General features: G+C 35.3%; 3 protein-coding genes across 3 annotated transcripts; all 3 read left to right on the top strand.

Moving 5' to 3' along the window:
* The first annotated feature begins 632 nt into the window (after positions 1–632).
* Positions 633–5,954, top strand: LOC114719580 (uncharacterized). Its single transcript, XM_028905090.1, has 10 exons — positions 633–1,012; positions 1,121–1,227; positions 1,680–1,805; positions 2,000–2,093; positions 2,581–2,649; positions 2,723–2,802; positions 3,357–3,500; positions 3,957–4,029; positions 4,122–4,470; positions 5,525–5,954. The coding sequence occupies exons 1-10, from the start codon at positions 745–747 to the stop codon at positions 5,598–5,600; spliced, it is 1,386 nt and encodes a 461-aa protein (XP_028760923.1). The 5' UTR covers positions 633–744; the 3' UTR covers positions 5,601–5,954.
* Positions 5,955–7,093: 1,139 nt separating this feature from the next.
* On the top strand, positions 7,094–10,942 carry LOC114719637 (dnaJ homolog subfamily B member 1). The gene is made up of 3 exons (XM_028905149.1): positions 7,094–7,395; positions 7,583–7,995; positions 10,151–10,942. The coding sequence occupies exons 1-3, from the start codon at positions 7,231–7,233 to the stop codon at positions 10,590–10,592; spliced, it is 1,020 nt and encodes a 339-aa protein (XP_028760982.1). The 5' UTR covers positions 7,094–7,230; the 3' UTR covers positions 10,593–10,942.
* A 2,171-nt stretch (positions 10,943–13,113) lies between these two features.
* Positions 13,114–16,211, top strand: LOC114719641 (PHD finger protein ALFIN-LIKE 1-like). Its single transcript, XM_028905155.1, has 5 exons — positions 13,114–13,353; positions 13,471–13,503; positions 14,007–14,229; positions 14,949–15,069; positions 15,731–16,211. Exons 1-5 carry the CDS (start codon positions 13,263–13,265, stop codon positions 15,977–15,979), a joined length of 717 nt encoding a protein of 238 aa, XP_028760988.1. The 5' UTR covers positions 13,114–13,262; the 3' UTR covers positions 15,980–16,211.
* The last annotated feature ends 1,896 nt before the right edge of the window (positions 16,212–18,107 follow it).

The raw sequence follows: 18,107 nt of genomic DNA, 5'->3' as shown, positions 1-18,107 counted from the left end.
AAAAATAGAAAACTTACAAAAAAAATACGTTTAACTCCAGGGAGTACGAACTGTAATACTAAAAAAACAAAAATCATTTATAGTAGACTAGAAATATCCTTCTAGATGATGCTAGTTGAAGTAGACCCAAACCTTTTTGAGATCAATAAATTTCTTTTCAGCGCAAATAACTTCTAGTTTTTTCTCTTTCAGTTAGTTTTCAACTTGTACGTGAACATTGAACAAAGGCATTTTGGTCGCTTGGTTTTCCTCTTAAACGTTAAAAACGAACCATGATCCCTATTTTAAATTTTTGAGATGTCAAAAGTATTATTACCTTTCTTAGTTAATCATATATTGTTGTTTTCTCGTAATCCGGGACTGGTCGATGTGTTTCTTGATTGAACACAGTCAAGATAGATTTGAATCTCATCATTACTCGTGATTTACTATAGATTTGATGGATTATTGGATGGAAGTGGGGAATTTTTCAACAAATGAAGAGAATTTTGAAATTGATTTGTTGATTCTTCGGAGATACTGATAATGCACGGCTAGTTTTTCTTCTCTTCTCTGCTGATCAGCTCAGCGCAGCGAGCACCGTCCGTACACATAACTGCCAGTTTCTCTTCCCAACTACCATTCTCACCAACACAACGACCCACCGCTCAAGCTCAACCCTATGCTCACTTCCATGAGTTCCATCCCCATGGACATTCTTTCCCGCCACCGGTCTTTTACTATTCTTCGTTTTACATTTCCAGAATGCAAGATCCACAGCATTCTCCTGCTGCGATTCCTTCTTCTTCTTCTTCTTCCGCTGTTGCTTCGTCGTCTACGAGCACCTCACAAGTCCGACAAGAGGAACACAGTATCGGCCCTCCTCCATTGCAGTCGCCTGAGTCCGACGCACAACCCCGGCGTATGCTGCTCAACTTTGAAGCAAGCAATTGGGATTTCGCCATTGCGCCTTGGCTTGCCAGGGATGATGCCTGGCCTTGTGTTGTGGTACTCTTGGCCTTTTGGTTATTCGGTACTGACCATTCCAATTGGTTTCAATTATGCTTGAAGAATCTACAATTTCCATGTATTCTTTGTGAGCTTCTCAGCTTAATGCTGAATTTACGCTTTATTTTTACAGTTTCCCTGACTATCATTCTGGGAGTTTATGGGCCTATGACCCTACTGGTTAGCCCCCATTCTTCCATTCTTCTCCGACCCAGCCCTCTATTCGTCCAATATATGAAGGTCAATCACTGGTTACTACTTACTAATATTTCCTTTCCTTGCTTCTTATTCTCTGGGAATTTGGTAGTTTTTCCCCAGTGGCCCCCCCCCAACCCTCTATAGTGATTTGGGTTAAAGTTCGAGCAGGATAGATCATTTTGGAATTGAAATTATTTGCTTGATCCCAGAAATAGCATTCTGAAGATATTCAAGTACAAGGGAAGGGAAACAGATACTTAACTATTACGTTGTTCATTGTTTTAATATTCATATGATTACTTTCGATAAAACGTGGATGCAAGAAACTGCTAGATGGTTGAGGGGTGAATGGACAAACCACGGTGGGATTGAATGCCAAATTTTAAATATAGAAGCAGATTGATCTTGTACGAAACCATAATTTCTGAAATTAAATTACCCTTCTTTTATTTCTAGTGGTATCTAGGTAAGTAATATGGATTTGTTTGCGTTAGGTGGAAGACTTGGTTGGGTCAGAGTCAGGAATTATGCTCTATGGTACATACGGATCTCCACCTCTTGATGTTGTCACCACCTGGGAAGAAAGTTATAATGCATCCATTTCATCTTTTACAAGCAAGGCAAGTATGTTTTCGTTCTCTTGTAATCTCGTTTGTTGTCTCTGTCACCCTCTCATTCTCACAACATGATACTAAGGTTCTGATTTTAGTTGTCAGAAAACAGTGAAGGGAGTGTTTAAGATTTTAGATGCTGAAGTTTATTATTGATCCCTCATATATTTGCTGTTAAGCTTATACTCTCTTATTTTCTCCAGGAATGGAAATATTACCTGAATAAAGGATCTCAAGTGAATATTTCATATCACCTGAGCTCTGAGAGCTCCTCTATTTATCTATTAATAATTGAAGGTAGGCCTTTGATAAGAGATTGTTGTGTGGTTTTTCTTTGCTTTATCATGACAATGCTTATCAATAACATAATTGCTTTCTCAACACAACTAACTGAAAAATTGCTAGAAAGTTTGTACCTGTCAGAAGGACCAATTTGCATTAAAATAAAAAAAAAACCTTTATCATAAATTCATAGTCAGCTATTCCATTTGAATGAGCATTGCTTCAAGCAAATCCAATGAGCATTTGCAGATAGGATTTCCTTTTGAACTTTGTTAGCTGAAATCTTTCTACTTCATTCGGGCTTCACTTCTTCTCAGGACAAAGTCATATATGAATTATGACATCACCCTGTGTTCATCAAGACCTTTGCATTTAAGGCATTACTCCCTTGTGTGACTTTGATCTAGAATTGTATACTCACGCGTTAATATTATTTCATTTATCCCAAATAATTGAAAGCACAAATTCAATGAGCATGACATTCCAATGACCTTTCTTGCAGGGGGTGATGGGACCCAGTGGCTTGATGACCTAACATATGGGAGCACTCTCTCATGGAACGAAGTCCATGGTAACAGTGACAGGAAATTGCACTATATTTAAATATGTATTTAATATTTATGTCAATTACTGTTTCATTACAGGAACGGGCATGATTACACAAGACATATTCTTTTCATCAAGCTATCACGTGATAGCAAGAAATTTGGATGAGGAAGTGGAGGTATTTCTGCAAAGCTCTGATTTTCTCTTCAGGTTGCTTCACTTGATAGAATCTGAGGAATGATTGAGAGGGTTAGCTTCGTTGATAATGAGCCTATAAAAGTGCTTCCCCCCCCCCCCCCCTAGATGACATTTTCCTTTCACATTAGACAAACGTACGCTCATTTTACCATGGCATTCATAGATAGATCAACTAGTCTAATGGAGCCAAATCATGTAAAAATTCTCAACATTTCATTTATGTAATAGCGCAACGATGACTAATAGAATGTTGATCCACATAACATTTACGTGACAACGGAGTAGAGGTAAGAGAATGTGAGACCTATATATATATATATATATATATATATATATATGCCCCCCCCCCCCAAAAAAAAAAAAGAAAATCGAAGAGGATATAAACGATATGACTCACTAAGAATGCCTAGGAACTTCTCTTCTTAAAGTAGTTGGATAAAGTTTATTGATTGCGATTTTGACCGATTTGTATTGGTAATTCTGTACTCATTCCGGTTCATCACTATTTACTTGAATCACTCTTATCATTGATAGGTCAAATTGAGCATCAGAATAAGATCCTCCTTGTACAATACAACCAAAGCTTACTATAAATGTGCTTTGACAAATAATTCTTGTCGTGTTAATATCTACTTTCCTGAGGGGAATGCGGCTATTTTAACTTCTGATTCACAACAGGTACGATTACTTTTGACATATAGTCACTGCAAATAGAATAAATACAGCCATTCTCACGTATGAAGTATGTTTGGAAAGCTTGTACTCATGTTTTGGGAGTTTATTTCTTCATAATATTGCAAACGGCTAGCTAGTTCAAGTTATCAAATCAGTTGACTATAGGTTTCAATTTCTTTAATATATCATGAGAAAGAGGTGACTTCTTGAGATTGATTATAGACAAACAGATAATTCAAACAAGAAATCTTTGTGAACGTCACATACAAATTCTAGAAATCTAATCCTTCTACCGTGGGATTAGATATACCTTGGCCCAAGTATCCCATTGACATACCTACTACTTGAGGTAGACCCTAAATTATTCCAAAGAATTACATTTTAACATAATTAAAAACTTACAGCTTTGTCTTCTCACTCTGCATCAGACTGTTTCATGATTTCTTTTCTTTGGTTTAGAACACTTCAAGGGATGAGTGGCGTGTCAGATTGTCCTTTGGACCAAGATGGACCTCTTACATTATTGGCATTGGTATGCGTTTCATTCACATATTCAGTCCCCTATTCACTACTTGAAGACCTGACCAAATTTATGCGTTACTAATTCTTTTTTTTCCACCACAGGCGGAATGACTTTGTTGATGTATTTGAGCTTCACCTTAATAGAGAATTTCCAGCAAGCCCTTGTAAACAGGGCAAGAGTTCAAGCTGGGGAAACAGCAACTCAGAGAGCACCTTTGCTTTCTCAAAAAGATGACGATCTTTCAAGTTGGGGTTCATCTTATGAATCCATGTCACGTGATGAGGAGGATCTTGATTTTCTTACAGTAGGTTCCGTTGATGGAAAGTCTTTAGGTGAAGGTGAAACCAGTAATAATACCCGGCGTCTTTGTGCTATTTGCTTTGATGCCCCAAGGGACTGCTTCTTCCTTCCATGTGGACACTGTGTTGCTTGTTTTGAATGTGGAAACAGGTAAGTAATTTCCACTTACTCATCTGAGTTACATCACATAAATTCCACATTTTCTTAGTAACGTAACTTACGTGAAGAAAGGGAACAGAGATGAAATTACCGTTCTTGCGAGATTGCATATTGTGATATCTAGGCTGCATAGGGAACGCCTTCCCGGCTAAAACTGTCAAGTCGTCTCTAAAGCAAGTTTGGTAAAAGTAGTAAAAGATTTTTTTTTTTTGGGGGGGGGGGGCCCAGTGAAGGGCTGTTCTCCCCCGATTTATTGGGATGTCCTTCCTTTAATCCCCACCATTCAACAACCACCTGAGCTAACGATAAGCATAAGTTCTCATAAATGGGGTTGCCTTTTCCTTAAAAAAATGGCTTTTAACATGCATAGAAATTTTCATAAACTTTTGCTCTTCAATATAGTGTGCTTCTTTTCATGTTTGATGAGGCACATATGTACGTTCCGCAGAAGTTGCAGGAAACAAGTTTTTAACACGACAACAAACACATCGACAATCTATGTATTAACAATCCTGTTGAGTAGACTATCTTCTATTCATGCACATTCAACATATATTCCAGATAACATTAAATAGATTGATTCTTCTATGTATCACTCCAGTGTGAGGAGTGATTTTAAGTGAGTTGAGATGAAGAAATAACCATCTTAGTCGCAAATCAATAGTTGATATTAGTACAAAAATTAAAATAAGCCGTTTACTACACATGTCAGATGACTTCTGCATTAATCCAAACTTTTGATTTGTGACCTAAGAATGATGATGATTTTCTCCTCTCATTGTCTTGCTTAAAATTAGTTCTAATTATAAGTCATTTGGGGGTAGTTCAAATGATGAGAGCAAAACAAAATGTGAAATATAGTCCAACCCTTCTGGTGGACAAAGAAAAAAAGAATCACTCTTCGGTCTGCCCCAACACATCTTGGTGTCTGTGCGTGTGTCTGTGAAGATATATAATTTCAAATAAATGGGAAACTAAAGTACTCATAGTTAGCTGGTGGAGAATCTTGTGGGTCGTAAATGAAATGACCGATCTATGTTTACAGGATAGCAGAAGCAGATGGGACTTGCCCTGTTTGTCGTAGGAAGACCAAGAAAGTAAGGAAGATTTTTACCGTCTGAGCATTATCAGCGTGAGGCTAACTAATTGTGCAGAGCTGAACCACACAGATCAATTAATGTGTGGCTATATATGTCATCATATGTTTTTGTCCTCCTTATCAGCTCATGGTAGTTAATGAAAATGACCATTTGTTGAGGAAATGTGAAGGAATGACATGTTGATTGTACAAGTTTTCTGTTTGGGAGTAAATATACAGTCTGGCCCTTGAAAAATATGGGGAGAATGACAATTATGTAGTGAATTAATGATGGTTGAGCCTCCATCAAATTGCAAATTTAGAAGTCTTAATTGTGAACAAGACATGTAAGTTTCAAATGTAATTCTTTTGCAATTGTTAGAATCAATATTTGCAACTTGTTTTTTCAGAAAATATTTTCCTAGGTCTAACTATCACTGGTTCAAGCTTCTAGACTTGTCATTCTCCCATAAATATGGCTCTTTGTATTTTATTTATTTGTTCTGAATACAGAGCCACGGTTAAAACCGTGCAGAAGAAAACATTAATAGAGTCTAAAAGCAAAAAAAGAACAAAAGAATCCTACACCTAATGTGTTGAGACTAGTGACCGTAAGATTTATTAAATAGTATGAATAAGGAAGAACAAGTAAAAATTGCCTTTATATCTAAAAAAGGGGAAGAGCATATAAATATCAACGCGGGAAAAAAAATTTCACCAAAAACCACAAAAAAACTTGATTTACAATTAATTTCAATTTATGATTTTCGTAAATTATTGAGAACTTTCACCTATTCTCTTGTTTTTTCGTTTTTTGGGGCTGAATTCACCATTTCTCTTGTTAAGGTGTAGTTAAGGTATTTATAATTCCTATTGTTAATTTACTTCGTATTAATAATTATCGTTGTAAGTAAATCACCAGTTTATTCTTGCTCCATCTTCTCATGCTAACATTTAAAAATTTTTGGCTTTTTGCTTTGACTCAATTTTTTTCCCGCCAGATGACTCTGTTTTATTGAAGACATATCCGGTTTGATTATAAATATAAGATTTATTTGATCATTTTTGCTTAATTCTAAATATAATGTCTTATACTCTCTTATTTCCTATGCTAATTTTTTTCCTTGAGTATTTTGAAAAAGTACATATTCTCTATATATTGATTATAAATAATAAACTTAGCTACATTTTTAGATTTTATAAATTAATTAAGACAATGCTATGTTTATAACTGAAGGGAATAAAAAATTTCATCATCAAGTAATGGTGTTCCCTCTTCAATAATCCATTTTCAAAACTGAAATTATTAAAAACTAAAAAGATTGTTATTATCCGATGGCCAGAAAAACGTTGTTATTACTTATTATCCTCTTTGAACTAATTTAATAATATTTGGCCCAAAAAAAACTAATTTAATAATAAAAGCATAAATAACAAGAAGTCAACAATCAAACAATCATGATAAAAGCACATTCAATGTTGTTTGATATTTTAATTTTAATTTTTGAAGTTGGGCCGAGCAATGAGATAGCTTTATTATGTATCAGTAGAGCCCAGATTTTGATACCTTGCTGTCGATGAGGTCCTTCGCCTTCTATTCCTCGGACCGGTGAGTAGGAACACACTCCGGCCACGACACGCAGAGATACGGAGAGTGAGTGAAAGAGGAGGCAATGGGCGTCGACTACTACAAGATTCTTCAGGTAGACCGAAATGCCAAAGATGATGATCTCAAGAAAGCCTATCGGAAGCTTGCCATGAAGTGGCACCCTGATAAGAACCCTAACAGCAAGAAAGAGGCTGAAGCTAAATTCAAGCAAATCTCCGAGGCTTACGATGTATGTTTCTATCATTCCATTCTTCTCTTTCTCAATTCAATCTCAATGTATTGGGAATTTTGTTTAAATTAGGAAATTTCGAAATCTATTCAAGTATCTCAAATTTGATCCCTCGAAGTTCCTACTTTTCTCAGGAAATTGAAACCGTATGGTCTGTATGAATTCTTGGGTTTTGAATTTTAAACAGGTTCTGAGTGATCCACAAAAGCGAGCAGTATATGACCAATACGGTGAGGAGGGATTGAAGGGACAGGTGCCACCCCCGGGTTCCGGATTTTCAGGTGGTCCTGATGGCGGTCCAACTATGTTTCGGTTCAACCCCAGGAGCGCAGACGATATATTTTCAGAGTTCTTTGGGTTTTCCAGTCCCTTTGGTGGAATGGGTGATATGGGTGGTCGAGCTGGTGCTTCTGGGTTTCCTCGTGGTATGTTCGGCGATGATATATTCACTTCATTTAGGAGTGGTGCTGGAGAGGGCTCTGGAAATATGCCAAGGAAAGGTGCACCCATCGAACGAAACCTGCCATGCAGTCTGGAGGATCTGTATAAAGGAACGACGAAGAAGATGAAGATTTCGAGGGATGTTACCGATCCCAGTGGGTGAGCTGTCTGCTTTAATCCCCTTACACGTCATTATTATTTATATTTCTAAACAAAGGGAGAGAAATATTGCACCACGAGATTTTTACTTGAAATATGCTAGTGATTGGACCCCAAAAACCAAGTACAGTTTGATGCTTTGTGCAAATGAATCTGTTGTGTTTATTTGCTTATTTGTCTCACTGTTTGATTTGAAGCTTTAACGGGCAGATTCATTTATTTATTTGCCATTGAAGTTTGACTAAAAATTTGTGGTCTCACGTGCTAAGAGTAATCAACTTTCCAAAGGTAAAGTGGATTCTGTGTTGGCTTGAGACTTTTGACTATTGAATGCCTTTATAGGCTCTGGGTTGGTCTTTTGAATCTAGACATAGATTGACGAACTCCACATGTCCACACTTATTAGCACAATACCATGCCATTTGAGTTGGACGACTGAGGAAATCCGAGGAGAAAATACTTACCCTCAGCCCTCGATCACATCTTTGTGCTTATCTTGATTCTGTTATTGGCAAATGTTTCATATCTTCCTCCTGTCTTCTGGTGGTAATTCTAACTTACAGCAGAATGTGATCCAGAATAGAATGTGTTATCTTGATGGCTAGTGGGAATCCAGATGAAAGAAGTTCTAAGTACAGATGCTGACTTCTATTTGTTCCTTATGAATTTGATTTATTTATGTTGTACGAAAAGCTTTGCACCCCAGTTGAATCTAAAGTTTATCTGGGAATGGGCTAGTTTGTCATCATACCATTCACCTAATTTTTGCATATTTACTTTAGTGCTATGTTTGTTATAATAGGCATTTAATCTTATTCTGGGTTACACTTGCGGGTAAAAAATCTGTAGTGTAAATGCTGCATTGGACAAGCTTATTATTTTCGTTGTTAATGCTGCATTTTCTTTCTCTTCTAAGGACCCAGTGTCTGCTGAGTGAGAAAGAAATTATTGAGATGAATTAATCTATGTTAATTTAGAACTCTATTTAATGTGGAAAAACTGAATTGCTAAGATTGGATTCTCTGTCTTGTATGGATCTGCTGTTGTATAAACTAGAAACGAAGTATTGAGCCACATTATTCTGTCTTCTGTAATTTCGTAATGAGGATGTTAGATGGTGAGGTTACCAACTTGCACAACTGGAGGGGGATGCTAGATATGGACGTTACAAAAGTTGCAAAACTGGATTAAGGATGGATGATTTGTTTATGCTTTACTGGCAATGAAAATATGAAAGGAATTTTTTCCGTGTGAATTCATCATAACTTCATAATGTTTTCCGTTCCCATTTTATTTGAAAACTTCTCTCACTAATAGAAAATTGGTATGTGGCGGATTGAGCAATGTGGTTGTTTGGTTTTTTCTCTTTTTTGAGAGGAACTATTGTTTTCCATCGAGTTTTAGTTTTGGGAAGATTTTTATTTATGCTTTTGTAATTTTGCTTACATGCTTTTGAAGTGCCCACATATTTTTAGTTTTGAAGGGGCTCAATCCTGTTACCTATAGAGATCTCAGGCAATAACAGTAGACTAAACTTTTAACTGAACCGGCAGCTGAGGTGCTTAAATTAAAACCACTGGCAGTGTCTACTCTTGGTATTCCTATTGCTACTGCGTCTTAAAACTGCATGAGATGCTTGCAGTTGGAGGGGGACTGCTTTTTAAGTGCATTTTGAGGTCATTTACTTCAACCTTCTGCTCACTCAGTGGAAAAGTGAGGATTTTTATCTTGCATAGATCCTAAATCATGTAAAGCCGTGTCAAGTAGGTACAACTTTATGGTGCAGTTTAGTATTCACTTTATATACAAGTTAGCTACCTAACTGATGGGTTATTGGTTGAATAGTCTATCAAAAATTGAGTGGTTAATGGTTTATCAATATTTACTCATTCATGCATATACTTTTTATCGAAATCATTTCTTTAGCACCTCTGAATACAATTTGAAGTGTTATATTTGATGAGTGTCCAATATAACATTAAACATGACAAAGCTTCAGCTTTCAAGGTTGGGGCTTCATCTGTTTCTACATGCCAAAATATGAAATTTGCTGTCTCATCTGAAGATTAGAATGGTAAATTTAGAAACCATGGAACCAAAGTATCTCAAATTGTGTCTCTACTACTTAGTCTGCCATATCTTTCTTCTTGCGCAGGAGGCCCACCACAGTAGAGGAAATTCTTACAATTGAGATCAAGCCAGGGTGGAAGAAAGGTACTAAAATAACATTTCCTGAGAAGGGAAATGAACAAAAAGGAGTTATACCTGCAGACCTTGTATTTATTATTGATGAGAAGCCTCATGGTGTCTTCAAGCGGGATGGCAATGATCTTGTTGTCACCCAGAAGGTATCTCTGGTAGAAGCACTGACAGGTTACACGGCACAGTTGACAACACTGGATGGGAGGAATCTTACGGTATCGATCAGCTCCATCATTAGTCCCACATACGAAGAAGTTGTTAAAGGAGAGGGCATGCCCATTCCTAAAGAACCTTCCAAGAAGGGGAATTTGAGAATCAAGTTTAACATCAAATTCCCCTCCAGGCTTACATCAGAGCAGAAAAGTGGCATTAAGAGATTATTGACATCTCCATAAACACTGGAGGTAGCTCTCCCTACCACCATTTTAACCAAATCGTGTAAGATTGCAATTGTGCTGCTTGCTGATTTTCGTTTATAAATGGAAATTCTTGATTTGGTGAACTGAATCTTTTAGAGCAGTTTATTAGGAGTTTGGTATTTGTTTTGTTGCTTATTGCTTCTCATATCTTATTTAGTTTCTGGTCTTCTTTGAGTTTTGAGAATCTTGTTCAGCCACTTGTTTCTATGAAAGTGTTGGCCAGAATTGAATTTCTTTGTACTTCCAGATTAGGACCTTTCTTGCTGTCCTCTTAATTTCCTCTGTGTTTTTCAGCCAGCTTCAATTTAAGTGAGTTTTGCTTTTAATTTTGGTATTATAAATGGTTTGATGTAGTGCTGAGCTTTATTCAGTTTCAGTAATTTCCTTGAGCTTTGTCCGCAAAAATTTGACTGAGCCTTGAGCTTTCTTTGATATTAGCTCCTCTTAGCAATTGACCTTAACTACTTTTAGTTCCAATATAAACTGAACCTTCTACAAAAATGATTTTGGAGACACACAGTATGGTTGTGCATGGAGTTCAAATCTTCATGTATACATTTTCTTTTTGTTTTTGTTCTAATCTTAATACTTGTTTGTTTTCTAAAATTTATTTCATGGAAAAATTTTGAATAATGTGAAAGAATCGAGATCTTCAAATGTTTAGTTAAAGGAGAAGAAAAATGGAAGAAAACTGTTGGTATTCTCTTCACACTATCGTACGAGGGAGGGAAATATGCCGAGGAATGCCTAACCTCTTGTTCTTTTTTTCTTCCTTTTTCCACTGATCAGAGAATGTAGGTTCCATTTTATGTTCAGACAAGAGCAGACAAGTTATAAGACAATATTAAAAGAAAAAAGGCGATGAACATAAAATATTTTAATTAAAAATAGTATTTGAGGAATAGAAGGAACTTTTGCCTTGAGAGTATCATACTTACGGGGTGTTTGAGAAGTTGTAAAAATGCTCCTCAAAAGCATTTTTCTGTAAATTAAGGTAAATTTCTTCATATATTTATTTCGTATATCGTAAAATCATTTTTAAAATCATAGTTTCGTTTTCATTTAAATATTTTTTTATGCTATCAATTAGTCAAAGTATTTGTTATGTGCATAAGATTTGTATGAAACCGTCATAAACTGTGGATAATTAAGTTTTACTACTTCCTATCTTTAATATAAAAGCTAATTGATTTATTTAAGTAAATTTTAAAAAAATTAGTTAAGTTAGTTATTTATAATAAATAGGCGTTATCTTTTTTAAAATATTTTTGTTAACTATGTGTATTAGTTAGAACTATCATTTGATGAAATTTTTAACATGTATAATTATTACAAGTACCATCTTATGAAAAATAAAGTAGTTTGAGGTCTGATATTTAAAACAGAAGGAGTGTTGAGACAACTTTTATCATCTACTTGCTTCATATGTTATAGTTTGATTTTTATCTAAATACTTCCTAAATTGAATTTAAAACTGACTTTTATATTAAAATTAAATCTGAAGGTAGTAACTTTTAACCCATGGTGCAGCATATGATGCTGACATTGCGGTAGGCTGGACCTTACAGTTCAAGCTGTTACTAAGACAGTTCAAGCTGTTACTAAAGGGAAAATGGATCCAGCCGTCGTTGACTTGTTAAACCTCTACTTACAAAATGAACGTTGGTCAAGCGTTGACTTGTTTTGGCCCATGAAGAAAAAGAGAAGGCTTTTGACTGGGTCAGTTTACTTTATTCAAACATCCAACTAAAGAAACATCATCTTCCAATTTTATAATTGAAATACAAGAAAAAAGACAAATACCTCCGACACTTTCCCCAATTAACAACGGCCAACTAGTTATAAAAAATTAAAAAATAATAATCTAAACTTAATTACGAAAGCGCATAATCTCGTATCTATTTTTTACCATTATTTTATAAAAATTGTCATTTATAAAGAAAAAGGTAATTTCATGATTAATAAATTCGATCCTAAAGTTCTTCCGGAAAAAAAAAAACAAATTCGTTTCCAAGAAATGAAATTTAAAATATTGAGAGTTTACAAGTGAAAGTGATAACAAGAACAAGTGAAGTTAGGAATTTGGATGGTTTAGAAGAAATTTAAATTGTATAAAACATTTCAAGGTAAAAGTGGAAGGAAATATTTAAATAATAAAAATATATCCTATATGTATTTATTTTTATTCATTTTTTAATTCATACTTATTATTTTTACAGATATGGTAGTAGCAAAATTAAAAATGATAAGTACTATCCCTCAATTTTAAATATAAAGCTCATTTTATAGTATAATTTATACTATAAAATAAATTTTATATTTAAAACCCAACGCTATGTTATGGAGTGAAAATGGAATGGGGGTAAAACCGTAAAACGACAAGAGAAGCCAATAGCGTTGTTCACACACACACACACACGCCCACCCTCGCCCGTTTCTCCTTGCTTTTCTCCTCTCTGTCTCCCTCTCTTCTTTCCTCTCGTTGTTCCTTGTACCGTTTCTCACAGATCACATGCATCTCTGTCACCTTCGATCTCGTCGATCCCTTCTTCTACGGCCCTCCTTTTCTTTTCTCTCCACTTCCTCTTCTTCATCTTCCTAGTGTTTTCAATTCGAACCTTTTCGCTTAGATCTCAGTTGCTGTTCATGGAAATGGCTTCTAGTCCGCGCACCGTGGAGGAAATCTTCAAGGATTACAGTGCTCGAAGAGCCGGTGTTGTTCGCGCTTTGACTCAAGGTTCTTCTCGGATTATTTACTTAATAACTTTTTGTTTCTGATTTATTTCCTGAATGTGACTTTTTCTTAATTTACCTGTTGCATCTGACATTTCTTTTTTGCTTTATTCCTTCTCAGATGTGGATGAATTTTACGGGCTCTGTGATCCAGGTAACGCGAAGTTTTCGATCCGGTTTTCATTTGACATTTACGTAAAATTAGGCTTATTTTTTGTCACTTTATTTTTGTTGCTTCCATCATTTGTAGCTAAATTTCATGATTCTATTTCCCGTTTGTATGTGAATTATGAGCACTCGTTAGAATAGCTCATGTTGACTTTCTTTTTCCTGGAGAATTCTTGGAAAACAAAAGTCAAAGCCTTGCATGACTCTTGTGCAGTATAGTTGTCGTGAAAACTCTTGACTTCGCAGTACTCTGGAAGTGAGACAAGTTTCTTAGTTTGATTACCTTACTGGATTTACACGAGAATTTTGATTATTTTGTTACTGTTTGAATTAAAGTTCCGGTATATGTATAATATTGGATGTCCGAGTGACTGTCAACTCACCTTGTTGAAGTTTACTGTTACTTTCGTCGACTCCAAATGTTTCTAATCATTCCAATCCTTTATGTTCATCTCATTAAGTTTAAAGTTGTGTATGTATCTATTTAAGAAAAGGAGAATTTGTGCCTTTATGGGCATCCAAATGAAACCTGGGAAGTAACTCTGCCAGCAGAGGAAGTCCCCCCGGAGCTTCCTGAGCCAGCTCTTGGAATCAACTTTGCCAGGGATGGCATGATTCGCAGGGACTGGCTTTCTCTTGTCGCTGTTCATAGTGATTCATGGCTGCTTTCGGTGGCATTTTATCTTGGGGCCCGTCTCAACCGCAATGAAAGGTACCATCTAGATCTTGTGCAGGTTCGTGCATGAGGTCATAATTCCCGTTTGTTGTGCTCTGTATCTGTTAGGGACATGCTTAAATGCATACAAGATTGAGGTTAAAACAATGGTTAATAATATGAGTTGTTACTCAAGTGGCATTAATATCACAATGAATAAATGCTTAATGTTCATTAATGAAGCAGCTTTCACCGTATTTGCTTTATGGTTTAATCTGAAGCGAGATCGGTTTATGCATTCAAGTTTTAATACGCTGAACCACATATAATGCGGCAAGAAAAGCTCTGGAAACAACAGCTTGAACAAAAAATTAAAAAAATAAAAAATAAAAACTTGAAAAGAGACCCCCCAGGAAATGTTGAGCAGAATTTGTTGAAAAGAGTTTGGAATTTACATGCCAATACTAAGAAACACCATGACATCGACCGTGGACATTTGCTTTTTTCTAAAGGTTTTGAGTATGACTTGGTGGGTAAAATTACTGTTGGCAATTTTTGGCTGGCAGAAATCATTTGAAATGTTTTGATATACGGATTTTTATGAGGGGAAAAATTGAATCACTTGTCCTTTATATAGAAGCTACCAGAATGGGAAGGGATATAAGTAGATGCATTATCTCTGATTTCTTTTCTTGTTTTAACTGTTGTCCCTCATATGAGTTGCTACAAATCACTCGGCTCTTTTTGTTGATGATGAATTTGATTCTTTATGGCAGGAAGCGCTTATTTAGCTTGATCAACGATCTTCCCACTGTCTTTGAAGTTGTGACTGAGAGAAAGCCCATAAAGGACAAGCCAACAGTGGACAGTGGAAGCAAGTCCCGGGGCAGCACCAAGGTCAGTAGTTTCTTTACAGTTGATGGCTGCGTCTTTGTTTCTTTGGGATGGGTTGCCTCAGTATGATATTTCTTGTGAACTGCCTCAAAACAATGGAATCAATTTTGTCAATGGCACTTCGTTAATTAACCCCCCCCCCCCAAAAAAATCTTTTAGCTATTTTGTGTTTGGTAAAGAAAACCACCGGTAACTTAAGTTATACATTTAAAAAGTTATCTGTACCTTTTCTTTGTTCTACTATTGAGGAAAAAAAATTGAAAATAAAATGCAGTTCACATTTATCTGCATGTTGGCTTCACTTTGTTAAGTCATGGGTTCGATTATGCATGCATCACTCTGAAACGGTATGCATTTATCCGTTGTAATTTTTGTTACCAAATTTTAGATTCAGCTTTGGGGAAGTAGTAGTTGAGCACCAAACCAAGCCATATAACGTTTGCTCTGTAGTAATCACTTGAACCTCCAATAAAATTGAAACCGGAGATTATTTCATTGGACTGCATAGTACAAAGCTTTATTCTCAACCACGTCGGGTTTATGTCATTGTGCCACGAGAATAAAATTACTGAAAAGAGAGTCAAGGTGTAAGCATACTTCAATCAAATCAATGGCATGCAGCTACATGTATTCCTTATTTGATGCACGATAAATTTATCTGCAGAGATCAAGTGATGGGCAAGTTAAAAGCAATCCGAAGTTCACAGATGAGGGTTATGATGAGGATGAGGATGAGCATAGCGAAACCCTTTGTGGGAGCTGTGGTGGAAATTACAATGCAGATGAATTTTGGATTGGCTGCGATGTCTGTGAGAGGTGGTTCCACGGGAAATGTGTGAAGATTACCCCTGCCAAGGCTGAGAGCATAAAGCAATACAAATGTCCATCCTGCATGAGGAGGGGCAAGCCCTAGATACTATATCCCCACAAAATAACAGCTCACATATTGGCCTCTTACCCAAACCAGGCCCTGCATAAGGTGCCTGTGTCTAAAGGATCATGTCTGAAGGATTATGTTTAATTTCACGCAGATAATACTTTAGTGTATGATATATAATATAGATTAGAATTTGTTATATTCTAATTTGTTAATCACTTGAAATTTGCTTGAATGTACAGAGTGCATGGTTGCTTATTTTCTCCACCTTCTTCTTATCACACGTAATATTTATCCTGTGTCTTTATGAGTTAGTCCGAGGGCTATTTCCTTGGGCAAGATTGGATAATTCCAGGTAGAGGTTAAACATCCTAATCTCTAAATGCAACTTAATTATTGTGATGGATGGATTACGAATTTACTATTGAAGTGGGAAACTTTTGAATCTTAATTTGAGCCTCTTGCTCTGCTTGGAAACTGAGTTTATGGGATGCCCTGGAGCTAATTTTTATGCTTTATTTATTCATTTATTTAATCATATTTTTCTCATAAATACGAAACAAAGCAAAATACTCCTCTATAGTTCTATTTACAATGTGGAAAAATCTTTTTATTTTATTTATAAGTTACCTTATTAAATTTTTACTGTAATTGTACTATTTTACCCTATATTTATTATTATATAGGTTATTATTCTTTTAGAAAATGTATATTTAAATAATAAAATGATCTAAAAAATTGTTAAATTTCAAATAAAGTTAGTGATATTTAAATTTTTTTTGTGAAACATGTTAAAAGTAATTTATAAATAAAATGAAAAAGAATACAGGCCATATAGGAATATAGACGCAAATACATACAATTCCCCTGATGCACACTTAAACTCACTCAATTGTGATTCATGCCTCAGCTTTCTCTTTCATGATGTTATATGAACATGTAAGAAAAATTATTATGATATATTGATATTTTACTTCCCAGTAGAATTTTCTGTGTTGAAATCATGAAGCATGATAATCAAAATCATGTCAAGCGCTGTGAAATAGATTTGGGTCCATAGATTGGGCCGATCCCCATCTAATCCGTTTCAATTAGGTACACTACATTTTTAAAATGACCATTTGGGCCCAAAACGATTATACACAGCTTTAGAGGAACTGGGGGAATGCTGATAAAAATTTTCCCTGATTGGAATCACGCCTGAAATGTGGCCCAATGGGCCCAAACGACACTATGTAGCTTTTGTCTATAATTTCTGTAGTTAAACCCATACCATAATTGTACTCGTTTTCTTTGAACAAAAATCAATTATACTCAGATTCACGTGGTATGCGATTGCGAATATATATTTGATTTAAATTGTTGGATTAAATATGGATAATTTTATTCTTTTAGTGTCAGATTTTTAATAAAAAAACATAAACATCTAGATCCAAATTGGACAATTCAAAATTCAAATTAAATGTCTTAGTTGTACTTTTTTTAAAGGGATGCTCGGTGGTCACTGAAAATTGACTTGTGATTTTTTTCTTTTCTTTCTTTTTTCCAGAGAAAAAATAAAATGACTTGGAACATATAAATCACACTGAAATTTAGCTTGCGTTTGGGACACGGTAAAATAAAGGCAAAATGTGGAAATGCTATATTTCCATGGTATGGACTTTGGTGCATTGGTCCTATTGGATAGGAGAGGGTTTGGGAATTGGGGATTCCATTGATGACATCTTTTTATATTTTAAAAAAAAGAAAAAGATAAAATATATTAGTCTAAAGATAAATAAAAGTTTACATAATAGCGATATGTTTACATAAATAAAGATGAAAAAGAGAAGAGAATAAAGAGTGAGAAAATCCTAAAAAATCTACTTTAGAAAATTTACCAGACAAATTTTTAAAAGAGCAATAATTTATCATTTAAACAAAGATCTCCATAGAGATTGGAAGTGAAAATTGACGAGAAAGTCAAATTTTTAACATACATGTTAGCATCAAAAGATAAAAAAGTTAAAAATGCCCTTGGTTTATGATTTGATGAATCAGTAAAATAATAAATTTTCAGAATTTCCACCTCCGAAAAGAACCATCTGTCATTTCTGTACGGCACAATTATTATACTATCTCCGATCTTTAATATAAGAAAGGGTTAATTAATCCGTAAGTCCTT

This window comes from Neltuma alba, unplaced genomic scaffold (genome assembly GCF_004799145.2).
Source record: "Neltuma alba isolate B1F8T4 unplaced genomic scaffold, ASM479914v2 tig00011927_pilon, whole genome shotgun sequence".
Classification (NCBI taxonomy): Eukaryota; Viridiplantae; Streptophyta; class Magnoliopsida; order Fabales; family Fabaceae; genus Neltuma; species Neltuma alba.
This window is presented reverse-complemented; position numbering and strand designations above follow the sequence as displayed.

Coding starts and splice junctions, on each gene's coding strand:
- LOC114719641 (XM_028905155.1), top strand. CDS start 13,263: ATGGAAATGGCTTCTAGTCCGCGCACCGTGGAGGAAATCTTCAAGGAT. Junction 13,354..13,470: donor TGTTCGCGCTTTGACTCAAG/GTTCTTCTCGGA, acceptor ATTCCTTCTCAG/ATGTGGATGAATTTTACGGG. Junction 15,070..15,730: donor AGTCCCGGGGCAGCACCAAG/GTCAGTAGTTTC, acceptor ATTTATCTGCAG/AGATCAAGTGATGGGCAAGT.
- LOC114719637 (XM_028905149.1), top strand. CDS start 7,231: ATGGGCGTCGACTACTACAAGATTCTTCAGGTAGACCGAAATGCCAAA. Junction 7,396..7,582: donor AAATCTCCGAGGCTTACGAT/GTATGTTTCTAT, acceptor AATTTTAAACAG/GTTCTGAGTGATCCACAAAA. Junction 7,996..10,150: donor GATGTTACCGATCCCAGTGG/GTGAGCTGTCTG, acceptor CTTCTTGCGCAG/GAGGCCCACCACAGTAGAGG.
- LOC114719580 (XM_028905090.1), top strand. CDS start 745: ATGCAAGATCCACAGCATTCTCCTGCTGCGATTCCTTCTTCTTCTTCT. Junction 1,228..1,679: donor TATTCGTCCAATATATGAAG/GTCAATCACTGG, acceptor TGTTTGCGTTAG/GTGGAAGACTTGGTTGGGTC. Junction 2,803..3,356: donor ATTTGGATGAGGAAGTGGAG/GTATTTCTGCAA, acceptor TATCATTGATAG/GTCAAATTGAGCATCAGAAT.